The sequence below is a fragment of the Lepidochelys kempii genome, chromosome 1, assembly GCF_965140285.1.
Source record: "Lepidochelys kempii isolate rLepKem1 chromosome 1, rLepKem1.hap1, whole genome shotgun sequence".
Taxonomy (NCBI): domain Eukaryota; kingdom Metazoa; phylum Chordata; order Testudines; family Cheloniidae; genus Lepidochelys; species Lepidochelys kempii.
In genome coordinates this window covers 162,316,355-162,329,190 of record NC_136380.1, presented here as the reverse complement: position 1 = coordinate 162,329,190, position 12,836 = coordinate 162,316,355, and the positions used below count along the sequence as shown (strand labels likewise).

Here is a 12,836-nt window from a genome sequence, read left to right as displayed (position 1 = left end):
CAGGGCTGTCATAGACATTATTTAATTAAACTCCTAGTATCCACCTCCAAAAAGGATTACTGCTTGGAAGTCACCAACAGTGGAATATATATATATATATATATATATATATATATATATATATATATATATATATATATAGAGAAGCGCACACAAAAAGAAATTGTTTGGTACAGTAACTGTGGCTCTTTGGGGTGTGGTGTGTTTGTCATATTTCTGTGTCCTGTCCTGTCCCCTCGTGCTCCCTGTTCCTTGCTACTGCAGAGTCTATTAACATGAAGATTCTATAGGATGAAGAAATTGAGGGGTGGTTGGGGTGGCTCTGCCCTTTATGCTGTCCGTTGGAGACAAAAGGACATTCAGGGTGCAGGCACTATTCCAACAGACGCTGTAACCTGACATCCAGGCTAAGTCTTGCAGATTCTTTCTGTGTAACATCTCCAAGACATGGCCTACCCTATCTATCTGCACAGCTAAAACTCTCGTCCATGCTCACATCATTTTGTTTTGAATGCTGTGACATCCTTTTCTCTGGCTTTGACAAATATAATCTTGGCACACTGAGATCTATTCAGAATGCTGCTGCAAAGATCTTTTTTTTTTTTTTGGTCACTTTGATCATGTGACCACTTTCTTTGAATGCTTTCATTGGCTTTCCTGTTTTCTTTGTATCAAGCATAAGCTGCATCTCTTCATTTTCATGGCCCTTTACAACCTAGTCTCATTTTACCTATTATCTCTCATTTGGTATTAGCTCAGCCTGCATCACCCACTTGTTAAATTTTCAGACAGGCCCCTTCATGCTTTCTCCCATGCTGCCCCTCACACCGGGCACACTCTCCATTGCCATGAGACCTCCAAAACCTTGACAATGGCTAGGCAGCTGGTGTGCAGAAATCACTGCCTATCATGCTGACCAGTATTGTTCTCTTGTTTCCTTGTACTCCACGGTCAGTCTGTATTTATCTGTTGTCTTTTGTCTTATACTTAGATTGTAAACTTCTTGGGTCAGGGATTGTCTTTTTGTTTTGTGTTTGGACAGCATCTAGCACAGTGTCATAACTAGAAAAGGAGTACTTGTGGCACCTTAGAGACTAACCAATTTATTTGAGCATAAGCTTTCGTGAGCTACAGCTCACTTCATCGGATGCATTCAGTGGAAAATACAGTGAGCTGTATGGTGTCATAACTGGGGCTCTTAGGTGCTGTAGTAATACAAATAACAAATAATTGCTGGCTGATAGAATCAGTGTCAAGTGTGCTGGGCGCGCACACACCAAAAATATAACGTAACCTATATAGAAAACACCGCTTGGAGAAACCACAGTTACTTTAAGGTAAATAACTGTTTTTTTGCCTCCACTCAATCAGATTGTTAACAAGGTGAACTTTTTTTCCTGCTCCATGGATAAAAATTGATTAGATTTGGACTAGATTGGATGCTTTTCGTAGACTGACATAATGTCTAAATGGGACAGATGTGAGTGATGCCTTGGGGATTTTGGCCCATTTTATTCCATGAAATTTTGGAAGGCTGTAACCTGTGATTTGCATGGTACACATTTTGTGGTTAGTTAAATCATGCAGGAGTTGTTGGTGAAAATTGTTAATACTGCCTTCTGGAAAGGCAAGAGACCACTTCCTTTGAGAGTTACAACTTTACTCAAGAAACCATTTCTAGATGGTAGTAATCTTGCCTAATCTTTTTTTTTACTCCATTGTCTCTTCCCCAGAAAACAGAATTACTTTTGTTTTTCTTCTTGGCTGAATGATTGCAGATATCTTATACTTTCCCATTATTAAAATAATTAAAATGTATGTTTTGGAGAGGCAGCCTGCATGTGTTTCTCCTAGACCTGGGAGATGCTATAAAGATATTCATATCATAAAAGTCCCTTTAAGATCACGTTGTTATAGCTCCATAGCTCACATGCTGTGCAGATCCATACTTGGCATCCCTTCCCATTTTTCACTTTATTGCATTCTCATCACTCACTTCCTTTCCTTTCTGTGAATGTCTCTTCTTTGTTTTTTCTTATTTCACCTCCTTATGTAATCATTTCAATCAGATTAATGAGGTGTTAAGTGCATACTGTTTTCAATAAATAATTATAGTCAGAAAATATCACTAACTAGTACCTATTTTAATAAATATGTTGGAAGTTGACCCTATAAGGTACATGAAGCACCTTGTGTAATAATTTGTTGTATTTTTGCATTTGTTAGTTATCACAGTGAATATGTACTTCTAATGTAAAATTATTTTCTTTCCTCTTTTAGTGCATTTGAAACGCCACTTCATGTTCCGAAACCATCTCTGTTTAGTTTTCGAAATGCTGTCCTACAACCTCTATGACCTGTTGCGAAACACCAACTTCAGAGGTGTCTCACTGAACCTGACACGAAAGTTTGCACAGCAGATGTGCACTGCACTGCTTTTCCTTGCGACTCCTGAACTTAGTATCATTCACTGTGACCTAAAACCTGAGAATATCCTGCTCTGTAACCCCAAACGAAGCGCTATCAAGATTGTTGATTTTGGCAGTTCTTGCCAACTTGGGCAGAGGGTGGGTGTTACATAAATGTTAATGTTTTGTCAAATTAGAAGTTTGAGGAATATTTAAAGATGAGATTTAGCAAATCCTAACACTTGATCATTGCCGATTTCAGCTTTGCTTATGTTGATTAATATGAAACACTCATTTGTTTTTATGATGTGGCAACATAAGAGTGCATATGAAAAAGAATATCTTTAACAAATTCCCAGTTAATTTTCCTGATGCTATTTCATAATGCAGAAGACATCTTCATTTAACAGTAGGAGCTTAATATAGTACAAGGGTAATAAATTAAATATTTTCATTAGTATTTTCTTTTTCTGTGTTTGTATTTCCTTTTTTTATTTTAAGATATTACTTATTTGGGATGAGTAAGAGAAAACATTCAAGATATTTGTTGGTAGTAACATTAGAATAGTTGGCTTTTAAATATGGGGCCAACCAGACTCTCTCAGAGCTTTGAGGTAACTTTAAAAAAAATATTTAGAGAGAGAGAGAACACCATTTTCATAACATTAATCTTTTGTCATAAAGTGTGTTCATTGTCAGGAATAGAAGAAAATAAGTGGTAGACTGGGAATACTGGGTAGCTCAGGGGATTGGTGATGGTGTGTGGAACTTCTAACATCTACTTTGCTAGCTGAAATTCAGTTCCAGGGTGAAAAACTTGAGCCACTGTCATCTGATAGTTGTTCAGTGGTTCAGTCCACATCACAGAATCCACCACCATAATTAGCACTGATTGGCCATGTTCTTGAGAGTCTTTCCCAAGAGAAAAACTTGAGTGGGTTTAGTGACGAAGGCCTCAATTCTGCAAACATTTAAGCATATGAGTAACTTTACTCATATGGGTAGTTGCATTGACTTCAATGGGATTATTTGTGAGTAAAATTGTGTATGCATTCAAGTGTTTGTGGAATAGGGGCCTGAATTACCCTATGTCCTGGAGATGGTTCCTTTAGATTAGAATAGAAGCACATTGCTTGGGCAGCAAAGGAAAACTTAATTTCCATGATTTATGCTGTATGTGTTTTGAGATGACTTCAGTATTCAGGGCTATCTATCTAGCACCTTCAGTGAGTACTAATTTCATGTACAGTAAAAAAAAAATTGTATTAAACCATTTACTATAATTGTAGATAAGTATATAAATGTTGTTTTGGCTGATGCCAAAAGCCTCTCCCTTCCTGAGGAAGAATTGGACTCTCCACCTAGTTTAATTTTTAATGGCAGTCTGCTCATAGACATTATTTCAAGATACACAGAGCATATTTATTGCATCCCAATATATCCTAGTGTGCAGAAAGGTTCTTCACTGTCTGAATAGCATTCAGTCAGTGAAGAAGCATCCCACAATACATAATAACCTTTCCCTGCCTGACAGCTCTAAAACATGGGTGTCAGTCATACAGATGACTAGGAATCCTGTAGAGAGAAATTTTTCAAAAGCATCTAAGTGACTTGGGAGCTTAAGTCTCATTGAAAGCCAATGGGACTTGGTCTCCTAAGTGCCTAAATCACTTTTGAACATGGCATTTAGGCTTGCAAGTCACTTAGGCACTTTTGAAATTTTACTTGTAAAGATTAAGAATTCTTTGCAAAGGTTGAGTGTTGGGAGGAGTGTGAAGAAGGATGTTCCCCACCCACAGCGGGTACCCAACAGAAATCTGAATAGGATATTCAGAGGAGGATATTACTCTGAATTGGGAGAAATCCTATTTTTTCTTAAAGATTAATTTAAAGAAACAAAAAAGAATCACTTTGAGTAAAGCCCTATTTTTAAAAGATGTGTAGCAGATGTTGGGGCTCAGGAGAGTGATGGTATTAAGTGTTGATATGTAAATATCTGAGACTTCAAATACAAGTTCTGATTTTTATATTTATTATTACATTTTCAGACTTCCCTTTTCGTCCTCCCCAACCTCAAAAATACTTTTCTGTGGTAAAGTTCTTGTAAGTCACTAACGTCTAAATCAGGACATGACTTTTCAGAAATTGTTCATTATCTTTCTGTGCGTTTATTTCAGATATACCAATATATCCAGAGTCGTTTTTATAGATCTCCAGAGGTGCTACTGGGAATGCCTTATGACCTTGCAATTGACATGTGGTCCCTTGGGTGTATTTTAGTAGAAATGCACACTGGAGAACCTCTCTTTAGTGGAGCAAACGAGGTGTGTAAATTCTCAATGGTAGAAGTGATCTTATTCTTCATTCTTTCTAATCAGGAGTTTGATCTAATTAATTGTAAGGCACACCTAGAGGAAGCCTGTTTAATTGTTTAAGAATTGGCATCAACTTTGCTGTAGGAATATCTTTTGACAGGAGTCTAAAGCAAGATTGCTTATATCAAATTATAATGTATTGATTTCTGCAAATGTTGATACTTGTACTTATTTGTGTATTTGCTTCTTACATAAGAATTAATATTCTCAAATGTTACAGCTGATTTGTAACTCAACAGCTTTTTTAGGTAGTTCCAGTTTTCTTCCCACATGTCTACCTAGAATTTTAGATTTCATCTCATAAAAAAAAAAATGTAGTAAATAATTTGGCAATAACTATTCTTTCTTTTGAACCAGGTGGATCAAATGAATAAAATAGTGGAAGTTCTGGGTATAGCACCTGCTCACATTCTTGACCAAGCACCAAAAGCAAGAAAGTTCTTTGAAAAGTTGCCAGATGGCACTTGGAACTTAAAGAAGACCAAAGATGGAAAAAGGGTAGGTTAGGTATCCGAGTTAAGGGATGGAGTGTTCTAAATAAGTTTGTGGTAACTATTGTACTGATTTTAAAATGTTTGTTCTTCTGAAGACTTAATTTTAACACTGTTTAATATTATTCAGTGTGATGGAATTGATTTGAAAATTAAATCTATTAATGTTCTCAGTACTGACAAAGAACTCCCGACTTTCATTTGACTGATTTTTTTCTTTTATGATTTATTTAAATGGTGATAATGTCAAGTTTAGCTTGAATGACAATCAACTGCTAACTTCTCAACAGGAGTACAAACCACCAGGAACTCGTAAACTTCACAATATACTTGGAGTTGAAACAGGGGGACCAGGCGGACGGCGTGCTGGGGAATCGGGTCATACTGTAGCTGACTACTTGAAGTTCAAAGACCTCATCTTAAGGATGCTTGATTATGACCCCAAAACCCGAATTCAACCTTATTATGCCCTGCAGCATAGTTTCTTTAAGAAAACAGCAGATGAAGGTACAAATACAAGTAACAGTGTGTCTACGAGTCCTGCCATGGAGCAGTCACAGTCTTCAGGAACCACCTCTAGCACATCTTCAAGCTCAGGTACATTTCTCATTAGTAAATTGTCAAGATAGTATTATTTGAAAGAGAAAATATTGTAAAAAATTTCAAATCAGCAATTTTTCCATATAAATGTCTTCATTTTTTCACTTCCGAAAGCCTGTCTTTTTAAAAACAAAAATGTTTAAAAAATTCGTAATAGTTTTCCACTACAACCTATAACTTAAAAATCCAGTAGAATTTTTTTCATCTAGACCTATTTCTGCTTTATAAGGAATAAATTGTTTCAAGATAAAAGCCTAAGATTATGTTCCTAATGTAGTTGTTCTATGGAATGCTGTAAATATTGCTAATGTTCTATTACTGCTTGTGTTATGATTGTTATAGGCGGATCTTCTGGGATAAGCAACAGTGGAAGGGCTCGGTCAGACCCTACACATCAGCATCGACACAGTGGTGGACACTTCACTGCTGCTGTCCAAGCTATGGACTGTGAAACACACAGTCCACAGGTATGCTCTTGAACAGAGCTTCTCCCTGATGCATTTATAAAAATGCAATGGCTTTTATATTTTGAGAAGATTGAATCCATAAACTATCCTGTAATGTCAAGATTTATGCTACTTAACACTTCGAAATGAGGAAAAAGGGTGGGGTAGGCATGGAACTGGGAGTTGGAAGACTTGGATTCTGCTAGTCCCAGTTCTTCCACAGATAATCCTCTGTGAATATCTTGGGTAAGTCACTTCGGCCAAAATAGTACCAGCAGCCTTAATAATTTGTCTAAGTACTGGGGAATCCTGCAGCTATAAGGGGGAAGATCCCCCACTCCCTAACTAGGGAGTGCCAACAACAGAAAGCATCTAGGGCTCTTGAAGCTTTTCTTCCATTTCCCTGTTAAGGACCAGAGAATCCAAATAGTCATAAATCTTTCAGTCCATCCCAAAGAGCAGTTTGAACATAGACTTTAAGGCCAGAAGGGATCATCATGATCATCTAGTTTCTAGAATCTCACCCACCCACTCCTGTAATAGACCCATAACCTCTGGCTGAGTTACTGAAATCTTCAAATCATGATTTAAAGACTTTAAGTTACAGAGAATCCACCATTTACTCTAGTTTAAACCTGCAAGTGATCCACGCCCCATGCTGCAGAGGAAGGCGAAACCCCCCACAGGGTTCCCGCCGATCTGATGGAGGGGAAATTTCCTTCAAACAACCCCAAATATGGTGGTCAGTTAGACCATGAGCATCTGGGCAAGACCCACCAGCCTCACAGCTGGGAAAGAATTCTCTGTAGAAACTGAGAGCCCTCCCCATCTAGTGTCCCATTGCCACATGTTGGAGATATTTGCTGCTCTCCGTCACAGATTGGCAATATGCCATTGTACACAGTCTCATCATACCATACGCTCCATAAACTTATCAAGCTCAGTCTTGAAGCCAGTTAGGTTTTTGCCCCTACTACTCCCATTGGAAGGCTGTTCCAGAACTTCTCTCCTCTGATGGTTAGAAACCTTTGACTGATTTCTTCTAATGTTGATCACCAGTTTATATCCATTTGTTCTTGTGTCCACATTGGTGCTTAACTTAAATAACTCCTCTCCCTCCCTGATATTTATTCCTCTGATGTATTTACAGAGAGCAGTGATATTTCCCTTCAACCTTCTTTTGGTTAGGCTAAACAAGCCAAGCTGTTTGAGTCTCCTCTCATAAGGTAGCTTTTCCTTTCCTCTGATCATCCTAGTAGTCCTTCTCTGTTCCTGTTCCAGTTTGAATTCATCTTTCTTAAACCAGGGAGACCAGAACTGTACACAGTATTCCAGGTGAGGTCTCACCAGTGCCTTGTATAATAGTATTACTACTTCTGTTTCTCTACTAGAAATACCTTGCTTGATGCATACTAGGACTGCATTAGCCTTTTTTCACAGCATCACATTGGCGGCTCATAGTCATCCTGTGATCAACACGCAGGTCTTTCTCCTTCTCTGTTGCTTCCAACTGATAAGTCCACACCTTATAGCAAAAAATTTTTGTTATTAGTCCCTAAGTGCATGACCATGGACTTTGTATTATTCAATTTCATCCCATTTTTATTACTCCAATTTTCAAAGTCATCCAGGTCGTCTTGTATGATATTCCGGTCCTCTTCTGTATTGGCAATACCTCCCAACTTTGAGTCAGTCACAGTCTTTATTAACACACACCTGCTTTTTGTGCCAAGGTCACAACAGTATTGCAGAGAACCCACACAGAGCTTGCAGTGGCAGGGTCTGTCCCCAGGTAAACTTGTGCGTCAGTTTCTTTCTTTATCCTCATTTGACATTAATGTTTCTGAGACATATTAATGTTTCTGAGGCATATTAATGTTCTTGAAGGAAAGCCACTATACAAGTGCAAAGTAGTAGTAGTATTTTTTGTTGCTTTTATTATTTGTTGAACTATGGTCTTGGTTAAAAATATAAATGAGTATATGTCCACTTGGTTTACTGATAAAAGAATAAACTAAAATGTAGTAGTTTACTGGCCACTGCTGCTCATCACTTTACAACATAAAGCTAGTGGAAAAACAGAGCTTCTCTGTATTGCCATCACTATTATAAAAGGAGTAATTTTACTTCTTCCCAGGTGAGGGGAATAATTATGAAAATAAACTTATGAAATCAGTTTTATTAGCTAATATTTTGGTAGAGTTTTAAATACTCTTCTGATGCTATTGACATCTCAGTGCAAGCTTCAAACTACAGCATACTTGTCTAATAATATTAATTACAGTAAAAGCTGTTTTATCTGGCACTTCACCAACTGGAAAGCTCTATAAAGCAGCCAGGACAGGTTGCCGCTTGCGGGGAGCCGCCTGAGGTGAGGGCCTCTCGCATCCACCATCTCGCACTCCCTCCCATGCCCCAGCCCGCTGCCTCGAGCCCGCACCTCAGGCCACTGCCTTGAGCTCCTTCGCACACCTGAGCTCTCTCCAAGAGCCCATTCTCCGCACCCCCTCCCGTGCCCCAGCCCCGCACCCCCTCATACATCCAAATTCCCTCCGTCTTAGTTAACCGGCATTTTTCACTTACCAGCAACCCCCATTCCCCCAACATGCCAGATAAAACTGCTTTTACTGTCCTAATAATTTGTTTTTCAATACTAGAGGCCCCAGTCAGAGATCAGGGTCCTGTTGTGCTAGGCTCTATGTAAACACATACTTACTGATTACTACCATTAAACAATGCTGCCTCTGCATTTGCTTTTTACAACTTTTGCAGTAAGGTCACATAATTGGATTTTTTTTCTTGAGTGTATCAGCAATATTAAGTTAAGTTTCTGTCCTAGTTTTTCTTTTCCAAAGATACATTTAGAAAAGCATATTAGAAATATTTCTAAATTTGTACTTTTATCAGTTTTTATGCTACTTAAAATTTAGATATTTTTTTTAATGTTCGTAAATTTTAATGGTTTTTAAGCTCTTTGTATAAATGGTATATAAAACATATTTGATTAAATTTTTTATTTCTTAAACTACGCTCATAGGTTCGACAGCAGTTTCCTCCTCCACTTGGTTGGACAAGCACTGAAGCTCCTACACAGATCACCGTTGAAACCCATCCAGTTCAAGAAACCACCTTTCATGGATCCGCTCAGCAACAGAATGCATTACATCACCACCATGGGAATAGCTCCCACCATCACCACCACCCCCACCACCATCATCATGGACAGCAAGCCTTGGGTAGCCGGACCAGGCCAAGGGTCTACAATTCTCCAACAAATAGCTCCTCCACCCAGGATTCTATGGAGGTGGGCCATAGTCACCACTCCATGACATCTCTGTCTTCCTCAACTACTTCTTCCTCTACATCTTCCTCTTCTACCGGTAACCAAGGCAATCAAGCCTATCAGAACCGCCCAGTGGCTGCTAATACCTTGGACTTCGGACAAAATGGAGCTATGGACATGAATTTAACAGTCTATTCTAATCCACGCCAAGAGACTGGCTTAGCTGGACATCCAACATACCAGTTTTCTGCTAATACAGGTCCTGCTCATTACATGACTGAAGGACACCTTGCAATGAGGCAAGGAATTGATAGAGAAGAGTCTCCCATGACAGGAGTTTGTGTTCAGCAAAGTCCTGTGGCTAGCTCGTGACTAAACTGAAACTAAGTTTGTTTCTTGTGTGTTTTTATAGAAGTGGTGTTTTTCCAAAAAACAAAGTGCAAAGCTGCTTGAATCAGAAGGAGATAAACTCACTGAACCGCTACAGGAGGGCAAAGCTGACTATTTTTTTAAACTTGAAAAAGATTGCAAAGGGACAATGAAAGTTTTTTAAGAGCCATGTCCAAACCCACCTTAATGGATAGCTTAGAGGTGTTGTCTCACCTTTTGCTTCCCCCTTTCCCCATTTTAAGTTGTTACAACCTAGTCATAAATTTATTTTTTCATCTCCTTCAACAGGGGTTAATGTTCAAACGTTGGTCTTAGTTGCAAATTCTTTTTTTTAAAAGCACTGCACATGATTTACATAAAAGGACCCTTTGAGGTTGGCGGGGAGGGATTGAGTAATATGGGTTTTTTAAGTTCCCCAAATACACATGGGCACAGAAATGGAGTACTGTAAGGAAGAGGGACCTTCAGATTACACAATATATAATATTCAGCTGTAAAAAGGGACAGTTGTAAAGGAGTTTGTAAGGCACATTAAGCATGCTAAATGGCGGTGATCAGAACTCTCCTTATCTGAATCTACTGAGGATCAAAGCAGCAATTATAATGGGATTCTGTGTGTCTCATATTTTAGAGACCACAGTCAGCTAGTATTGGAATATGACTGGTCTCATAACTAAGGTGCACTGAGAAGCAATCAACGGGTTGATCCTGGCCAGTCTTGGGGAGGTCTTAAGTGGTGGTCTTTGGGATAACCTTTGGCCTTATGGATTTGGACTCTTAAATTAGAAGAGCCTACCATTTCAGATGCAATCACTTTTGGACATGCTTTTGCAGACAGTCCTTAATGCTGAAAACAGAGAATGGGTAATTCAAGAGGCCTTTCTTTTAAAATAGACTTTTGTGACCCACTTATTGTAAGGTATTGCAAGGTCACTTTGCGTGTGTCATAAAGTTGACTTCCTTATTGGTTGAAGGTCACAGAAGTAGTGGTTTGCGTTTGATGGAAATAGCTACAACTGTGTCCCTTCCTGCTTTTTTACTTTTTTCTTTTGCTTTTTCTCGGCACGTGGTTTCTCCACCATTACTTCTGCACAAATATGTCTTCTGTTCATTCTGAACATTTTAAAAAAATGCAGAATTTTATGTGACTGCTTTTTTGCCTCACAATTATGCTGTGAATTTTACAAAAATTTATTTTCTTTTTTGATAATTTATTGTACCAAAGCTGTTTTTATAGCACATAGATGTCTGTAACCAATAATGTAGCAGTTTTGCACTTTGACACAAGGTGTAATTAGACCATTTTTAAATGTCAGTTGAAAATTATGGCTGTACTATTGCTTAAACAAAACTGGAACTGTTGTTGAATTCGTAGCCAATACATTTACAGCAATCTGTGTACTGAACATAATAGATTGACATCTAATTCAAGACTGTAACATCTGTTACATTATAAATGTATTCAGGCTTCTGAAGGTAAAAGGGACATTAGATCCAGAAGCTATGAAACCAGCAGTTGATTCTTGTATTCCCTATTAACATAAATGTGAACTTGAAGGCAAGACCTTAATTGCATGAACAGGTCCAAAACAATAGTATGAGTAAAGCAAAAAGCTCATGAGAGACCTGAAGTTAGCAGGCTGTATTTAACAGGTGCCTAATTTTTGGGTTATGCTGCCTTAATATAACACAGTCAGCTTGGCAGTTGCTAAATTTATGGGCCCACATAAAGATTTATAAATATTAGGAATAAAAACTCAGTGAATTAAAGTGAAAAATAAGGGTAATTCAGCAATTACCCATCCCAGAACAATGTTTGCCCATTAGATATTACAGAAGCAGTGATCTACCTCTGCCAGTAAGCCCTTTAAAAAGGTAATTCAGCAGAAGAATATTGCATACTTGTACTGGTCAATTCCATGTGGCTGGCTAAGTCAGTTGTGGTTTTTTGTTTTTTTTTTTTAACAAGGTTTTTTTATTGTTTTCTTATACTTAACAATGGCAACACAGCAGCTGAATACTGTGTAAATGCAAATGAGTACTTGGGGTTTATCAGTTTTTGTAAATCACAATTTTTTTTAATCAAGGGATCCATATTTCTTTTGTATTGACATGTCAAGCCTGTGAATGAAAGTATTTTTGAACTCAGTAGTTTAGAAAAGTTTACAGCAATTGAAATTCTGTCATCTTAGAAACAGAGCACTGAGTTTAGCAATATAAAAAGGAATCCAGTACTTACTGCTGTCTAGAAACATAAAAGTAATATAAAATATGGGTAATTTTTCCTGTGTTGGTTGCCACACTTTAGCAAGCACCAAAAATTAAAGCCGTTTAAAAAATATTTACATAAAGAAAAATAATAAAATCCAATGCTTCTGCATACTGTGTTATGTTACAGTCCAGTTTTGTGTGCTTTACTACACAGTTTGGTTACAGGACTTCTGTGCATTGTAAACATAAACAGCATGGAAAAGGTTAAATACCTGTGTTCAGATTGTAAGATCTAGTCCGGACTTGCTGTGTATATTGTAACGTTAAATGAAAAAGACAAGCCCTTTGTATTATAGTCATGCAGTCTTATGTATGATAAACAGTTGAATAATTTGTCCTCAGACTCTTTACTGTGCTTTTTAAAAAGTAATTTAAGATAAAAATGTAAACATAGTAATATCTTCCTATGCAATTAACTTACTCCAAACCTTGGTTTGGTAGGTATAACTATAGTAAAATATGTAAATATTAGATACATTGACACAGACTTTTAAAAAATTACAGAAGTAAAAGTTGGAGGCGTAACAGATCATTTTGAGTTTTTAATTGAAACAGCAAGATATATAAATCAT

At 37.7% G+C, this 12,836-nt stretch overlaps 1 protein-coding gene across 5 annotated transcripts in view; it reads left to right on the top strand.

The window, feature by feature from the left end:
• The window catches only part of DYRK1A (dual specificity tyrosine phosphorylation regulated kinase 1A), a 133,413-nt gene extending 120,808 nt beyond the window's left edge, over nt 1-12,605 (top strand). For 4 of the 5 annotated variants that reach the window (XM_073360893.2, XM_073360901.1, XM_073360912.1 and 1 more), the window contains 6 exons: nt 2,281-2,567; nt 4,586-4,732; nt 5,141-5,281; nt 5,565-5,871; nt 6,217-6,341; nt 9,358-12,605. In XM_073360893.2, the coding sequence (XP_073216994.1) occupies nt 2,281-2,567; nt 4,586-4,732; nt 5,141-5,281; nt 5,565-5,871; nt 6,217-6,341; nt 9,358-9,975 (1,625 nt within the window). In that variant the 3' untranslated portion in view covers nt 9,976-12,605. The remainder of the gene's footprint in view (nt 1-2,280; nt 2,568-4,585; nt 4,733-5,140; nt 5,282-5,564; nt 5,872-6,216; nt 6,342-9,357) is intronic. The other variant, XM_073360921.2, reaches the window with a different exon arrangement.
• Nucleotides 12,606-12,836: the final 231 nt, after the last annotated feature.